This window comes from Trachemys scripta, chromosome 3 (assembly GCF_013100865.1).
Source record: "Trachemys scripta elegans isolate TJP31775 chromosome 3, CAS_Tse_1.0, whole genome shotgun sequence".
Taxonomy (NCBI): domain Eukaryota; kingdom Metazoa; phylum Chordata; order Testudines; family Emydidae; genus Trachemys; species Trachemys scripta.
In genome coordinates this window covers 68,705,454-68,722,790 of record NC_048300.1, presented here as the reverse complement: position 1 = coordinate 68,722,790, position 17,337 = coordinate 68,705,454, and the positions used below count along the sequence as shown (strand labels likewise).

Sequence of the window (17,337 nt, the reverse complement as noted above, 5' to 3'; positions counted from 1 at the left end):
AAGAAAGAACAAGATTAACATAATGCTCCCACTGGGTATCAGTTGCTGTATTATTTATGGGACACTATAAAAGTGCATGTGTTCTTAAAAAAAGAATATTACCATAAAACTAGTTTCAGAGTTAATAAGGGGGAAATGATGATGAGAGAGGTACTGAATCACTATAGAGATATTTAAAGAAATAAAGCCCTCATTAACTAACAACATTAACTGTTAGTGACCAGGAGCCAGACTTCTAACGGTATCTACGTGCCTGAAGATGGAGTTAGGCCCAGGGTGCTTTTGAAAATTCCACTAGGTGGGTATCTGCATCTTTAGGTGCCTAAATACCTTAGTATCAGATTTTCAAAGTTGTAAATACATGTGTAGCAGGAATCAGTGACAGTCATTCATCAGTATGTGTAATACCCTACTAGAGACCTAAACTGTTTTTCAGTTTTGTTCCCTGCTCACAGAATTAAAATTTTACCTGGATTATTGGTTTCCTTATTTGTGCATCTACAATATCATCTGTGATATTTTATTCTCAGAGTTGCAATTGCATGTCAGTGGTTCTCAAATTATGGAGTGGGCCTCCCAAGGGAGACGCAGGAATGCGTCAAGGGAGGCATGAGCTGTGTGTTTTAAGAGCTCTGTCTGTCAGCCCCAGGCAACTGATGCTCATAAGGAAGGGTCATGCACACCCAGAAGGTGGGGATAAAGGGGACAGCTGGAGCCCCGCCACCTGCACTCTCCTCCTACCCCCTCCTTCACCAGGAGGCAGCTGGGGCTCCGGCTCTCCTTCCACCCCACCCCCAATTCCTCACCTGGAGGTGGCAGGGTTCCAACTGTCAGCCCTGGGGTGGCAGCAGCAGCGCAGAAGTAAGGGTGGTAATGGGGTGCTAAGTCTGCTGTGAAAAGTGATATTAATGAATATCACTTTTCACATTGCCACCCGTACTTCTGTGCTGCTGGTGGCATGGCACTGTCTTCAGAGCTGGGCACCTTCTCCACTCTGCCATCAGAGCTCGGTGGCGGCATATGTACTTGGGGGGAGGGGGAAGAAAGAGGGATGAATGACTACAGGCACAAAGAAGGGGGGCCCGATCAAATAAGTTTGAGACCACTGATGTATGTTAGTCATCTGCTTCTGGCAAAGAGAGCGCAGAACATTGTTTTTGTTCAAGCCATATATAAAATGACAACAGTCACTTTTTCTTTGGTTTTATTTTCTGTCTGAAAATTTGCTTTTTATTTTATTATAAGAAATACAGAAGATATTCTCCACCAGATCATATTCAATTTAACATAGGTCAGAAGTAGGGACTATTTTGGTTAGGCTGTCGATTAATTGCAGTTAACTCATGCGATTAACTTAAAAATTAATCGGAATTAAAAAAAATTAGTCAGTTTTAATCACACTGTTAAACAATAGAATACCAATTGAAATTTATTAAATATTTTGAACATTTTTTCTACATTTTCATATATTGTATTCTGTGTTTATAATTGAAATCAAAGTTTATATTATATTTTCACTGTAAAAATGATAAAAGAAATAGTATTTTTCAATTCACCTCATACAAGTACTGCAGTGCAGTCTTTGTCGCGAAAGTGCAATTTACAAATGTAGATTTCTTTTTGTTCTATAACTGCACTCAAAACCAAACAATGTAAAACTTCAGCGCCTACAAGTCCACTCAGTCCTACTTCTTGTTCAGCCAATCGCTAAGACAAACAAGTTTGTTTACATTTATAGGAGATAATACTGCCCTCTTATTTACAATGTCATCAGAAAGTGAGAACAGACGTTTGCATGGCACTTTTGTAGCCGGCATTGAAAGGTATTTATGTGCCAGATATGCTAAACATTCATATGCCCCTTCTATGCTTTGGCCACTGTTCCAGAGCACATGCTTCCATGCTGATGACGCTCGTTTAAAAAAATAATGCATTTAATTAAAGTTGTGATTGAACTCCGTGGGGGAGAACTGTATGTCCCCTGCTCTGTTTTACCTGTATTCTGTCATATATGTCATGTTATAGCAGTCTCGAATGATGACCCAGCACATCTTGTTCATTTTAAGAACACTTTCACTGCAGATCTGACAAAATGCAAACAAGGTACCAATGTGAGATTTCTAAAGATAGATACAGCACTCAACCCAAGGTTTAAGAATCTGATGTGCCTTCCAAAATCTGAGGGGGCCGAGGTGTGGAGCATGCTTTCAGAAGTCTTAAAAGAGCAACACTCCGATGTGGAAACTACAGAATCCAAATCACCAAAAAAGAAAACCAACCTTCTGCTGGTGGAATCTGACTCAAATAATGAAAATGAGTATGCATCGGTCAGCACTGCTTTGGATTGTTATAGAGCAGAACCCATCATCAGCATAGACACATCGCCTGGAACGGTGGTTAAAGCATCAAGGGACATGCGAATCTTTAGCGCATCTGGCATGTAAACATCTTGTGATGCTGGTTACAACAGTGCCATGAGAACACCTGTTCTCACTTTCAGGTGACGTAAACAAGAAGCGGACAGCATTATCTCCTTCCAATATAAACAAGCTTGTTTGTCTGAGCGATTGGCTGAACAAGAAGTAGGACTGAGTGGACTTGCATGCTCTAAAGTTTTACATTGTTTTATTTTTGAATGCAGGTTTTAAGTATTAAGATAACTGTCAGTTTGAGAAAGATACAGGTGTTAGGTTCTCAGTCTTTGGAAACATTTAGCATTTCTGTTGCTTATGGCCTCTTGCCCTGTTAGTTTTATTTATTCTTAACAGGGCAAAGATAATCTTTCTAGGTTGAAGCAAACCTGAGAGATGGATTTTAAACATAGAATTGAAGTGAGCTACTAATCTGATTAAGGGAAGCAGGGGATTTGTCAAGTACAAATTTCTTCTTGCAACATATTTTAGTCCCTTTTGTAAGGTTGTATTTTTATTTTGCTTCTATGTCCCTGTCTTGCTCAAATGGTGAAAAAGCTGTAGAGAAAGAAGTTTCTGATTCTTGAGATTTAGAGCTGAGCAAGTTCTTTGTTTTTTTCTGTGTATATAGTTAGTTAAAGTTTAGTATAGTATATTTGTTGGGGATTCCCCCCGGCCCGGCGCCAGGGCATGCAGTAGTCCCCAGGATTTAAGAACTGTGTGGCTTGCGCCAAGCGCATCCTAAGAGCGACCCACACTCGTCGTGTCTCAGGTGCCTGGGGGAGACCAATCAGAAAGATTGCTGTAAGATCCGCCATGAGTTCCGCCTGAGAACACTTAAAGAACAGGAACAGCGGCTGAAGGTGAGCCTCAAGGAGGCTGCCTTGCGCCCCCCAATCCGACCTGGGCTCAAGAGACCCGATTCTGTCAGTGTCATCTGCAGAGCGCCCCAGCGCCGTCCACATCTTCGGCGACGAAGAAGGACACCAGAGACGCCCGGCACCGCCATGGCTCCTCTCAGGGCCCATCGGACAGTAGGCACCACTCCCATTCATAGGTGCCCCAAAAGAAGAGAAAGCCGGACGACTGCTCTTCTCCGGCTAAGCCTCGAGAAGTGCGACCCCAGGCCGGCCACTCCTTGGCATCTCCTTCTGGGACTGTGTCAATTCCTGGCCAGGTGAGGCAGTCAAGTCCGGCCCCACCTTGATCCCCGGTGCCTACGCGGCAACTGCAGCTCCCATCAGAAGCATATCAAGCTGCCAAAGATCTCCTCCACCTGACGGCACCATTCTCGCCTGCCAGGGAGGAACCCTCGGCACCGACGGAGCCCCACTCTCCAGTGCATTTGAAAGGAAAGCTGGTTATAATGTCGAGGCACTATCCTTCGCCTTGTCCATCGGCACTCACACGCTCTGATAGAGAGCCTTCCCGAGCTCTCGACGTTCGAGGCACCAAGAATCAGCTCCTCCATGGTCTTCAGTGTCTGAGACCTTGGAGTCGGAGCCTGACTCCTACTGCTCAAGTAGGAGCAGGAGCCATAGAGCGAGGTCAGGCAGAGATAGAAGGGAGCAGCAGGTGTTGCCTCTGCACTGGCAGAACCTGCCTCAGTGGCCCTTCTGGACTCCCTGGGCTTACCACCAGGACCAAGGAGGAACCCAGGGCCCACGCTCAGCGACGTCTTCAGTCACCTCTGCCACTTTTGTGCCGCCTTCTGCAGTGCACCCAGCACCTACAGTCTCGACGCCCTTCCTGCCGGCACCGTCGTCAACTCCGGCACCGTGCCCGACTCCAACTTAGGCACCAATCTCCCATGCTTGCACTGTTGTCTACATCGACCTCGATGCAGGTACCTTTGGCACTGGTGCCTTCAAACGGTTCCTATTACCAATTTACTGTTCTTCTGTTCGGCCTATCAGCAGCACCTCAAGTATTCACCAAGTGCATGGCAGTCGTCACCGCCTTCCTGTGGAGACATCAGGTACAGTTGTTCCCATACCTCGATGATTGGCTGATCAAAGGCCGATCCAGGGCTCAGGTGGAAGATCAGGTGAAATTAATCAGAGCCGCCTTTGAGAATTTGGGCCTCCTACTGAACGAGGCGAAATCGACTATGTCCCCTGTCCAGAGGTTAGAGTCCATAGGGGCGGTCCTGGACTCAACTCAAGCCAGGGCATTCCTCCCGGAGGTGAGATTCCAGGCCCTCGACGCCATGATCCAGAGATTCAGGAAGTTCCCCACCATCACCGTGAGAAATTGTCTCAAACTGCTCGGCCATATGGCGGTCTGTACGTATGTGGTTCGGCATGCCAGACTCAGGCTGAGACCGCTACAGTCATGGCTTGCATCAGTGTACAGGCCTGCCAGGGACAGCTTGGACAGGATCGTGACCCTGCATCGCCCCATCCTCAACTTGCTCCTGTGGTGGACAGACGCTCAGCAGGCGTGCTCGGGAGTCTCCTTCTCCGCCCCACAGCCATCCCTGACGCTAATAACAGACACATCAGATTTGGGGTGGAGAGCTCATTTGGGGGTCCACAGGACTCGGGGCCTCTGGTCGCAGATGGATATCTGTCTTCACATCAATGTCAGAGAACTCAGGGCGGTATGCCTAGCGTGTCAGTCATTCCGCCCATATCTAGCGGGTCTGTGTATCAGTCATGAAGGACAATACGTCCGCGATTTTCTATATCAACAAACGGGGGTGCACACTCCTCTCCCCTGTGCCAGGAAGCCCTTAGGTTACGGGACTTTTGTATAGAACACTCAATCGATCTGCAAGCATCGTACCTTCCAGAACGAGCTGGCGGACCTCCTCAGCAGATCTTTTCTCAGCCACGAGTGGTCCCTTCGCCTGGACGTCACATCGCTCTTCCGGAGATGGGCTGTCCCCTGATCGACCTCTTCGTCACGCGACACAACAGGAAGTGTCAGCAGTTCTGCTCCTTCCAGAATCACAGTCCGGGCTCCACAGCGGACGCGTTCCTCCTCCATTTGGGGGGGGCGCTTCTGTATGACTTCCCACCCATACCACTCGCCCACAGAGTCCTGCTCAAGATCCGCAGAGACCCGGCTTCGGTCGTTCTCATAATTCCAGCATGGCCCCGCCAGCATTGGTACACGTCTCTCCTGGACATGTCCATGGGCCCCCCGATTACCCTGCCGCTCTTCCCAGACCTTCTCATGCAGGATCATGGGCGGCTCCAACACCCAAACTTGCAGTCGCTACATCTTATGCCCTGGAGGCTCCATGGCTAAATCTGTTTGAGATCTCATGTTCAGAACGAGTCAGACAGGTTCTCTTGGGCAGTAGGAAACCCTCCACTAAGGCCACTTACCTCGCAAAGTGGAAGAGATTTTTCAATCTGGTCAGCTCAGCACGACTTCTCCCCAGCGTTATCCTCAGTGCCTCAGGTTTTGGATTATCTTTTACACCTCAAGCAGGAAGACCTCTCCTTGTCCTCCATAAGAGTACACTTGGCCGCCATCTCGGCTTTCCATCCGGGGGTACAGGGCCACTCAGTTTTCGCTAACCCCCTGGTCAGTCGTTTCTTGAAGGGCCTTGATAGGTTGTACCTGCATGTCCGCCAACCGGTTCCTGCTTGGGATCTTAACCTGGTCCTCGGTAGGCTCATGAGACATCCCTTTTGAGCCTCTAGCAACATGCTCCCTGCTCTACCTCTTGTACAAGGTTGCGTTCCTGGTGGCTATCACCTCCGCCCGCAGGGTGTCTGAGCTCAGGTTCCTAATGTCCGAGCCACCCTACACCTTGTTTTGTAAGGAAAAGGTTCAGCTCAGGCCGCATCTGGCCTTCCTCCCCAAGGTTGTGTCGTAGTTCCACCTCAACCAGGACATTTTCCTTCCAGTTTTCTACCCTAAGCTTTATGCAAGTGGTAGGGAGCAGAGACTCCACACTCTTGATGTCCACAGAGCACTGGCCTTCTACATAGAAAGGACCAAGCCGTTCAGAAAGTCGGTACAACTTTTTGTCGCAGTAGCGGACAGGATGAAGGGACAACCTGTTTCAACTCAGCGCATTTCATCATGGATTGTGGCCTGCATTGCAGAATGCTACAATCTAGCAGGAATCCCAGCGCCCCCGATAATGGCGCACTCTACAAGAGCACAAGCTTCATCAACAGCTTTCCTGGCTCAGGTCCCCACACAGGAAATCTGCAGGGTGGCAATGTGATCGATACAGACTTTCGCTGCACGCTATGCAATCACTAGGCAGGCCAGAGATGATGTGGCCTTTGGTAGGGCAGTGCTCCAGTCAGTGGTCAGCTCCAACCCCGCCTCCTAAAATTTGCTTGGGACTCACTCGATTGGAATCGACATGAACAAGCACTCAAAGAAAAAAAAATCGCTTACTCACCCTCTCGTAACTGTTGTTCTTCAAGATGTGTTGTTCATGTCCATTCTAATACCCACCCTCCTACCCTTCTGTCAGAGTAGCCAGCAAGAAGGAACTGAAGGGGTGGCGGGTTGGCAGGGCTATATATTAGGCGCCACGAGGGCGCGACTCTAGGGGGCACCCAAGCTCACCCGACAGATGCAGCTAAGGGAAAAAACTTCCGGCCAACATGCACGTGTGCGCGCATACACCTGATTGGAATGGACATGAACAACACCTCTCGAAGAACAACAGTTACGAGAAGGTGAGTAACCGTTTTTACTTGCCACCAACTTATGACTTGCACTTTAGTCAGTTAGCCCAATATTTTAATCAGCATATACATCCTGAAGCTGGAATTTCAATAAATGGCCTCTTTCCTCAGCATCATTTATGAGAAATCTGAACATCAGAAGAATAATTTGCCCTTTCAGCCCTCTACTTTGCCAAATTGCTTCTGTGGCTCTACTCAGCCTTTTGCACCTAATACTTCACTTTAGTAAGAGAGTAGACCACTGTAATGAAGTATGGAATGCAGCTACAGTTCATTGGTGTCTACAAGGAACCAAACATTGACAGAAAGTTTTCCTTGATAATCTTGGGTGTGAAATGCACACAGAATTCTTAAGCACAGGTCCTATCAGGAACAGACTTTTGAGAGAGGGACAGACATCTATAAAACACAAATTACTCTGGAAAATCCCATCAACTTTATTATAGGTTCTAAACACAAGTGAAATGACTATTTTATTGTTGGACAACCAAGTTGTCTTTGGACATGTAGTCTTTTAAAGATAATGTGTGTGTGTGTGTGTGTGTGTATATACATGATCTCATTTTGTAAATCCTGTTTTATTTTTTTGTATGCCAATACACACGCAGAGGTATCTTTACACAGCCATGATCCTTTGTTTTAATAGCCAATTAGTTCTTCCGAAAGCATTAGACTAGAATGTCAGGCTTGTTCTACTTAATGCCTCGTTTTGGAGGAATGTTTATTTCCTGTCCTACATCTAAATAATGGAATGCATTCTAAATTTCATATTTCCAAAGGCTCTAGTCCAGTGTGAACAGCTGAAAAGTGAGATGGAAAGACAGAAAGATCGCCTTGAAAGGGAGCTAATTGCCCAACTAGATAAGAGGGCCGGTGAAAAAGAAGCCCTGCGAGAAGAAATGAAGAAAGAAAGAGAGGACTTGGCATCAACGGTAACACTAGTAAATTTTTTTTTTCTCAATCTGTATGTGGCTAAGGAACATGCAATGTTTTTCTATCAATAAGCTAGATACAGTAAAACTACTGTATGGATTTGTAAACGGAGTAAACAGAAACTTATTTCTGACTCAGCATTAAAGTGATTATTTAAGACAGAGGTTTATCTTTTGCAAATAGTACATATTAGATTTCACTGTGTAATTATGGCTGTACTTTAGAACCACAGAGTATACACTCAAGACTGTCAAGAGAAATCTTGGGTCCTGGTATATCATGTCCTCTGGGGCCTCACCTTCTTCCATTTCATCCCAGTTACAGATGTTTTGGGAGCCCCACTGAGCTCAAGGCCCAGGTATATTTGTCCCTCGTTTCCTCCCCACATCAGCACTGTATGCACTCCAACATAAATATCGCCTTATAAACAAGCACTTCATAATTTTCACTATTATTGAAGCTTAGCTTCTCATGATGCTCTATATTGTCTTATTTAGACTGATCACTGCTTTGAGGACTTGCAGTCTTCTAATATCGTTTTGACGTGCCATGCATGCCTAAAACAATATGCTAATAATACTGTGATTTTTATAGTTGGTAATTAGGGTTAGTTGCTGGGTGTCTTTGTAGAAAAATTATGATTATACTAGTGATAACTGAAATGGAAGATTTCTTTTGAAAAATAGAAATTAAGTACCAGGAAAATACTTTATTTGTACTATGCATTAAATTGATCTTTTCTTGAATTTGTTGTATTAGTTCCCTAACAAGTGATTTGTTAGAGGAACAATCTGGCATGGGTCCATAAATCAGGTAGATATATAATGGCTGAAGTGTAGTTGTGAATACATAACCTTCTAGGTCCAGCTTTTGACTTCCTATAACGTTAACCTAGAACTGTCAGGCCCTATTATTTCCACTTACATTAGGCAGCTTCAGGGCTAAACAGCTCAAGGGCTAACAGCTTTGTTTTATTGTTACAATGTTTTTTTTTTTAATCATTCAGCAAAATATTAACTCAACTATATTGTTTGAAAAAATGAAATTGTAATTTTTGAACATACTGAGTTGGCTTTTGTTTACTGCTACACTGCATTTGCTTTTAGTTATAGTGGTGAGATTTTTGCCTCAGTTTAGGAATTAATTTAAGTAAATCTATAGTCACAGGTGAGTTTCTGTAACTGTTTTTCTCTCTCGGCATAAGATAGTTCTCCTTGCTACCAGTTAGTCAAAATCAGAGTCTAAGTAAGTGATAGGTAAGTAGATGTTATCTAGGCTGCAGGAATAGAGAATCTGTTGCTGCTGCTTTGAGAAGATGCAGCCATGTATTCCACTTGTGTATGCGTGTGCCCAGCGCATCAGAGCTGGTGAATTTTGCCTAGAAGTACTGTACAGGGGTGGCATTGTGCTTCATGGCTATAGACCTTCCCCTGTCTACATTAGGTGGTGCCACCCTGAGCCCTCTCAGTTCCGTCTGACTGCCCATGGCTGGAGTTGGAGAACTAGGTGATCTTAACCTCACAGTCTCTCACCAGTTTAGTGTATGGGTGGGTGGGTTTTTTCTTGTTGTATGTAGTTAGTACCCTTAGTATTAGTTAGATTGGTGTTAGTTGTATTTAGATAAGTATTCCTCTATGATGCCCTCACAGGGGTTTAAATATTGTCTGTCATGTGAGGGGAGCAATCCCCACATGCAATGCTTGCTGTGCTTGCATGAGGCTTATGTTGAGGAACAGTGTTCAATCTGTAGATTGTTCTTGAAATGGACTCGGGTGGCTAGGGACCCTTGTCTAAAGCAGCACCTGCTTGAATAGGCCATGAGGCCTACTATAGCACTGGGGCCCTCACTGATTGCAGGTTCCCCTCAGGTTCCTAGAGTGCTGCTGCTTTGCACTCTGGAATGTGCACCTCTCCAAAGAGATGGAAGAACATTCCCCATCTAGTGTGCTGAGAAAAAGGTCACACAAGACCACTCCAGATCTTGTGGGTACTCTTCCTCCTACCCCAGGAAGACTTTAGACTGGCACAGGTTTCATGGGGGTGCCTCTAACCATTACCCAGTACAGAATAGGGAGGTTAGAGCTCTGCGCCGTTGACTCTGGTTCTGGCTTCAGGGTGTTCGTTGAGTCTGGTACTGATGAAGGTGATGCCAACGTTGACTTATTTCTGTCAGTGGCATACCTGGTGGCTACAGTCCTTCGGTCCAGGACTTTGCCAGGGCTGCATCATTTACAGCCCCATTGGGTGAATGGGCTGCTGAACCCATAGGTCCGTTGGCACTACACTCTGATATTCCCCTTCCACGGTTTGCGGAAGCAAGGCTGGTACTGGGCTCGGTGCGAGGGACCTTGCCCTGGGGAAACTCCTTGGCACTGCTGCAATCAGTACCACCGATAGACTCCTAGACTTTGTCAGAAGGGACCATCCTGATCATCTAGTCTGACGTGCACATTTCAGGCCACAGAACCTTACCCAACCACTCCTGTAATAGACCCATAACCTGTGGCTGAGTTACTGAAGTCCTCAAATCATGATTTAAAGACTTTGAGTTACTGAGAATTCATCATTTATACTAATTTAAACCTGCAAGTGACCCGTGCCCCATGCTGCAGTGGTAGGCGAAAAACCTTCAGCGTCTTTGCCAATCTGACTTGGGGAAATTTCTTCCTGACTCCAAATATTGCAGTCAGTTAGACCCTGAGCATGTGGGCAAGACCCACTAGCCAGATGCCCGGGAAAGAACGTCAATGTGGCAGCTCAAATTCAGCACCACCTGCTGCTTCAGCACCACTGATGACTTTGGGGTTGACACCGCCAGTGTACTTGGTGCCAACAGTACCACTTTTATCATCGGTGCTGGTCCCTGGCTCATTCTGGGTTATGGATGAGTCAGACTGGTTACTTGCGCCTCAGGAGTGGCTGTACCTTTATCCCCAGAATCCCGAAGCTCCTCAGTGTTGAGATCGGGATCTTCCTTCTTCTGCTCTCCATCACACCGACTCACATCAGGGACTGTTTATGGAGCATTACCAGGGGATGATTGGCATTCATCTCACAGTCACAGCTGGGGCCCCTGGCCACCAATGCCCTATCCTTATCAGTGACCTCCATGGAATCCATGGGACACTGCTCAATCACAGAGGTTGCACTTCTCAGCTCACTCTAAGGTGAGATCGGGCAGATCAGTGGTGGGAATTATTGACCTACTGCAGGTTCAGGTACCAGTGAGCCTTCCCTGTGCGGAATCCATGGAGCTGCCCCCTTCCAGCTTCACCAGTCCAGTTAACCTCCTACTCTTCATCCCCAGATGATGCAGCAGTGTCTGGCTCTTCCTGTCCTCCAGTAGCAAAGGATTTTAAGGCCTATCAGGACCTTTTGCAGAATGCAGCTGCTTCCTGGGCATTCAAGTGGAGTTTCTGCAGAAGACTCATAAGTTAATGGATATCCTGAAGCTGTCTGCTCCTGGGAGAGTAGTCCTCCCTATCAACAATGCACCCTAGACCATACCGGCTTCAGTACCACCTACTGCAAAGCATATGCAGAAATGCTATTTTGTCCCAGTGTAGCAGGGCTTTTGCTCCCATCTGCCCTCAAATTCCCCAGTCGTAACCACAGTGAACAATAGAGATGTCCGGGCAGGTTTAAGTCCACTCTGAAGGACAAGGTCTCCAAAAGGACAGATTTAGTAGGCAGCTCTCCTGTGTGCTTTTCCTCTGATCCCAATTGTTCCATAACTCGCCCTCAAGCTGAAAGTGGTTTGGGCCAAGCTCATCCTCGCTGCCCGAGCATGGCTGAGGGCAGTACTGGTTTTCTGACATTCTCATGCTGTCGATTCAGCTTCCCATATCCCTTCCTCTCCATCCCAACCTGTTTACACAGATTCATGGCCACAGTCTGCATCCTGCATTCGGCTCCCTACATCTCGCAGCATTGCTGCTCCGTGATTGAACGAGGAGGAAGAGCAACATTCAGCAGCTGTTCAACAGGTCCTACAAAGCCCCCTATCGGAATGTCCTATTCAGCAATGTGGATACATTTTTCAGTGTGGTCTTTGGTCCGTGGAGTTCAGCCCATACTAGTTAATATACAAGACATCTTGAAGTATTTACTGCATCTTCAGTCGCTGGGTCTTAGGCTTGGTTCGTTGAGGGCGCATCTAGTGGTGATCTTAGCCTTTCATCCATTTATGGAAGATCAGTGTTTTCCAATGCCATGGTGGTAAGATTGTTGAAAGGAATCCTTTGTTTCCATCCACTGGTGCGGGAACCGGTTCCCTTGTGGGACCTTAACACTGTTATAGCACCTATCTTGGGATCTCCATTCGAGCCTCTGGCATCTTGCCCCTTTCCTCACCCTATGTCAAAAATCTGCATTCCTCATGGCAATAACATCTGCGAGGAGTGTAGGAGAGTTGCAGGCTTTGCTGGCAGAGCCTCCTTACTTGCAGTTCTCTGACATTGTGTCCACAACTGAAATTTGTGTCTAAAGGGGTCTCTCAGTTTCATTTAAACCAGGCGGTATACTTACCTGTGGGTTTTTTTGTTTTTTTTCTCCCTAAGCCACATTAATCTACAGAGGAGCAGTATCTGCACATATTGAACATCAGACAATGTCTGGCCTTTTATGTGGACAGGACTAAACCCCATATGAAGGGATAGGCAGTCTCCTTACAGATGATCTGTAAGTGGGTAACTTCCTGCATCAGAGCGGCATACAAAACAGCTTTGAGTGCAAGCTCATTCTATGAGAGCACAAGCTAAGTCAATAGTGTTCTTAAGTGACATCTGCATAATGGATATTTGCAGGGCTGCCATGTGGTGGTCAATACATATGTTTACAAACCATTGCTCCTTTACCGTGGCATCCAGAACAGATGCAAACTTTGGGAAGGCGGTCCTGCAGTCCTTGTTTAAATAGGCTGTGAGTCCCATCCCTTAGGTTTCAGAGTAGCAGCCGTGTTAGTCTGTATCCGCAAAAAGAACATCCCTTCCCATCCCTTAGGGAAACTGCTTGAGTCACCTAACTGGAAAACATGGCTGCATCTACTCAAAGAATGAAAATGGTTACTTACTGTAGCTGTGGTTCTTAGAGATGTGATGCAGATATGTATTCCATAACCCATTCTCCATCTCCTCTGCATCAGAGTCTAGTCTCTGGGCATTTGATGTGAAGGAACTGAGGGGGGTTGGGGAAGCAGCACCTCATATAGTCAGGGGAGAGGCATAAGCGCTGCTCCTCTACAGATACTGGTAGGCAAAATTCTACACTTCAACATCATTACGCACATTGAAAAGTCCTGTAGAGTAGTTTGGCTGACTGAAAATATTTCAGATGTTTACTTGAATCACTTTAAAATAATAACTTTGCTGTTCTAATCATTCTGTAGTCCTTATGCAAGTAAAGCCTGCATTTCTTGCTCACTCAAAATTCCTATTGCCTTAAAATCAAGTTTTGATGTGAAGGAATGCAGCATTGGGTCCACTGTACTTAGTTGGGCAAAATTCCTATTGCTTTCAAGGAGTAAAGACTGCAGAACTTAGCCCTGTATAATGTTTCTGGTTAATTCACTATAGTGTTTCTCTTTCTGCAGGTGATGGTTTTGTCTCAGAATGTGGCGACACTGGAGGCTCGGTTAGAGAGAATTACAAGAGAGAAGAACTCGATAGCTAACCAGCTAGAGGAAGCCCAAAACCAACTTACCTCTCAGGAGATGGAAGTTAATAAGGTAGAGAGAATCTCAAATGAGTATTTGCTTGTTACCGTGGTTTGAAAGATCACATGGTGAGAGATGCTTAGTACTGTGTATTTTCTATAAACATATTTGAAAAGACGGTATTGATAAATTTGGCTTTCTGAAAAAAAACACTTGTATTATGAAAATCTGGTGCATGATGTTGTGAACCAATATTCTTTCCTCTTTAACATAGTTTAAGGGGTTAAATAGTCTAAAATAAATATTTAACATTAACATTTATGTCATTTTGAGGTTCCATGTTTAATTGTCTCAAAAATTTGCAGATCGCGTTTACAACCTTGCATCACATCTGAGAGTCAAGCTTTTATTTTTTTCTGGTCCATGCAAAATTACTTAACTATGCAATCAACATTTAATTAATAATTCTGTTGATACAGGGGATAGAACAGGATTCAACTCATTCTTCCATAGCTGTTTTGGCTGCGCAATGCTAAAATGAGTAAAGAGTAGCACAAATTTATTTTGGGGTTAAAATTCAAAACTTTTTTTTTATTTTATTTTATTTAGACTTTCTGTTCAGTATAGTTCTTTGTAATACTAGTGCTAGTTTTATGCATTTTAAGAAGACATCTTTCTGCTGTTTAGGTCGAATTGTATTTGTATACAAATACAATCCTGGTTTAACTTGAAATCCCCTGTTTTGGTGGTCCTTGCCACCTACATACCTTTCAGTCTTCTCAGGCTCAAATGTGGGATGCATTGTATGTCCCAGAATGAGGGAGACCAAAAAAAAATTCAAGCAGAAAAAATAAAATACTGTAGGATCAATTTACTTTAGTGTAAATCCTATAGCTTCAGCATCATAATTCTTTATTTTGATGTAAAAAGTTTTCAGCAATAAAGGTGAGGGGACACCAAATTTGTTTAGAATATAGATGATTTTAGTACTAAAATGAGTGATATCTGTTGAAATAGACACTTGAGATATGTGCCTGCCCTCTAAACCCAAGGCCAGAGAGGGCTTCTCAACAGCTAGCTCAGGGGTGGGCAAACTACAGCCCGCGGGCTGGATCCGGCTACTCGAGGCTTAGGATCTGGCCCCCAGGATTGCCCCTCGTGGCGCCGTGGGCCGTGCACCGCTTTCAGATGCAGCCAGCACCACGTCCCTGCGGCCCCCGGATGGGGGGGCAGAGGGCTCTGTGCATTGCCCTTGTCTCCAGGCACCGCCCCCCGCAGCTCCCATTGGCCAGGAACAGGAAACTGCAGCCAATGGGAGCTTTGGGGGAGGTACCTGGAGGCGCGGCAAGGGCAGCACACGCAGAGCTCTTCCCCTCCCTTCCCCCTACCCCAAGGGCCGCAGCGCTTCCTGGAGCAGCGCGGTGTGGGGCAAGGGCAGGCATGCAGGGACCCTGCCCTGGCCCCGGTGTGTGCTGCTGCCATCCTGGAGCTACTTTAGGTAAGCGGTGCTGGGCAGGATCCCCAACCTGCCTGCACCCTGCCCCCAACTCCCGGCCCTAAGCCCCCTGCCTGCACCTCGTTCCTCTCCTGCACCCCAACTCCCTGCCCTGAGCCCCCTGGTACACCCCGCACCTCTCCTGCACCCCTGCCCTGAGCCTCCTCCTGCATCCCAACCCCCTTCCCTAAGCCCCCTCATGCACCCCTCCTCTGCCCCAATCCCTTGCCTTGAGCCCCTTCCTGCACACCGCACGCTCTCCAACACCCCGCACTCCCTCCTGCACCCCAACCCCCCTGCCCCGGCCCTGCATACAATTTTCCCACCCAGATGTAGCCCTAGGCCCAAAAAGTTTGTCCACCTCTGAGCTAGCTGCAGTTTCTTGGAGCAATTTGCTCTGTTGGCCACTAAGAGGCACTGTAGCATGAGCTTCTGGTCAGCTTTTCCTCACTTCCCATTCCTCTAGCTGCCCCCATGGATTCCTCAGCTCTATGTGCTGCATATTGAGAGGTGGAATGGGAGGCAGTGTTTTTCCTCCTCAGCTGGGAAGAGGAGAAAGAAGCCTGTCTTATAGTCTCCCTTCTGATGAAGAGGAGGCAGAAAGGCAGAGTTGGTAACTCTTGGCATTGTATTGAATTTCAGTATTTTTTTTTTCTCATCTCCCATGGTTTGGCATTAAATTCTTGAGCATCTCCCCCCTCCCCCCACCTCCTTTTTTTTAAAAGACCATTTCCCATTACTTTAAATGGGACTGAATTCTCAGGCTGACCTTGGTGAACATTCCCTACATATTTTGAATGAGGAGGTGAGGCTGTTTTTTGTAAAGAGGACCATCATGTCTCATCGTTTGCAGGAGGACTGAAGCCAGTTGGCCCCCAGAAGTTAGGTTTTCCTATATGCTGCTATTATTTTTTATTTATTTATTTTTTTTTTAAAGAGATCACTGGGAAGAGACAGGAATAGGATGGATAGGGGAATTTGGGTGGCAGAAGAAGACTGAAAGAAGAGAGACTGGGGAAATGAAGGGAAAATATAGAGGGCAAATTAAGAAAAGGAGGCTGTACGTGGGGGAGGGAGTATAGAGAAAAATGTGAGTGGGTGTTACACTGTGCCTCCGTTGCTACCCAGTGAACTGCACAGTGACTGGTCAGTTCATATGGTTTCACACTCACAAACACACACCAGGTTATCTTTCACCCAGGTGTGTATTTATTCTTTTCTTACATAGTAACACAGTGTACTGCAAGCTTACAGGCAGGGGAGGCTTCCCTGCAGACCTCACTCCTCAACCCAGGCTTACCCTGTGAGCCGCTTACTGAGCCTCCGTTTGAGCTTCTTGCTTCTAGTTCCTGGTCCTTCCCCTTACATTCTCCCAATTACCTCATTAGCCCAGTGATTACCACTCAGGTACTCTCACTCCCCTAACAAAAAGTACCTAATTTACTGCAGCTTCAGCTGGAGTTATGTCAGTGATCAGGGTACTGCTGGTAATGCCCTTTCACTGTGGGTTACAGAGGGAATGAGGAGGAGAAAGGTAGATTGAGAGGGAAAGAATGGCAACTCCCACCCCTGAAGTGTTAGGAGAGCGTAAGTAGAATCCCCTGTAAGGAGCCGGGGGATAACATTTTTGTGTGTGCATTTAAGGTTGAATTGTTAACCTGAAATGGTCACACAGAAATTGGGGGCCATTGTTTTAGATGGGGAAGGAGAGACGCAGATCCTGTCCAAAACCTCTGCTTTTTGACATCAAACAGGGCCCACTAAACCCTTGGATAGTGAATATGGAAGAAGACAGACCTGCTCCCAAAATGTAGAGAGGGGAAGAGCAAACACTTCCTCTGGCCGTGTAAATTTGTGATAGATTGAGGTAGGAGACAACACAGAGAACATCATCAAATGTTTTGGTCTGGAAGAGGTCAGGATCCAGAATGGAATATAAGTTATCTTTCTGAAAACGAATTCTTTCTGTCTCTCCACCCAAAATAAGTCCTTTGGATGCTTTTTTGGCTTTTTCAGTGTCCGTGTATACATTTGAATAAGTTGTTGCTGTTAAGGAACTAGTGTTCAATCTCTTAATGAGAATATAGTGGTTTCAGTACAACTTTGAAAATCATTACAGTGCAATCTCAAGATTTTCATTCCTACCTGGAGGGAAAAAATGGCAAAACAGGAAATCATGCT

At 46.0% G+C, this 17,337-nt stretch overlaps 1 protein-coding gene across 3 annotated transcripts in view; it reads left to right on the top strand.

The window, feature by feature from the left end:
- SDCCAG8 (SHH signaling and ciliogenesis regulator SDCCAG8) overlaps positions 1-17,337 on the top strand; it is a 151,365-nt gene that overhangs the window by 29,568 nt on the left and 104,460 nt on the right. For all 3 annotated transcript variants that reach the window (XM_034765009.1, XM_034765011.1, XM_034765008.1), the window contains exons 10-11: positions 7,855-8,007; positions 13,599-13,733. In XM_034765009.1, the coding sequence (XP_034620900.1) occupies positions 7,855-8,007; positions 13,599-13,733 (288 nt within the window). The remainder of the gene's footprint in view (positions 1-7,854; positions 8,008-13,598; positions 13,734-17,337) is intronic.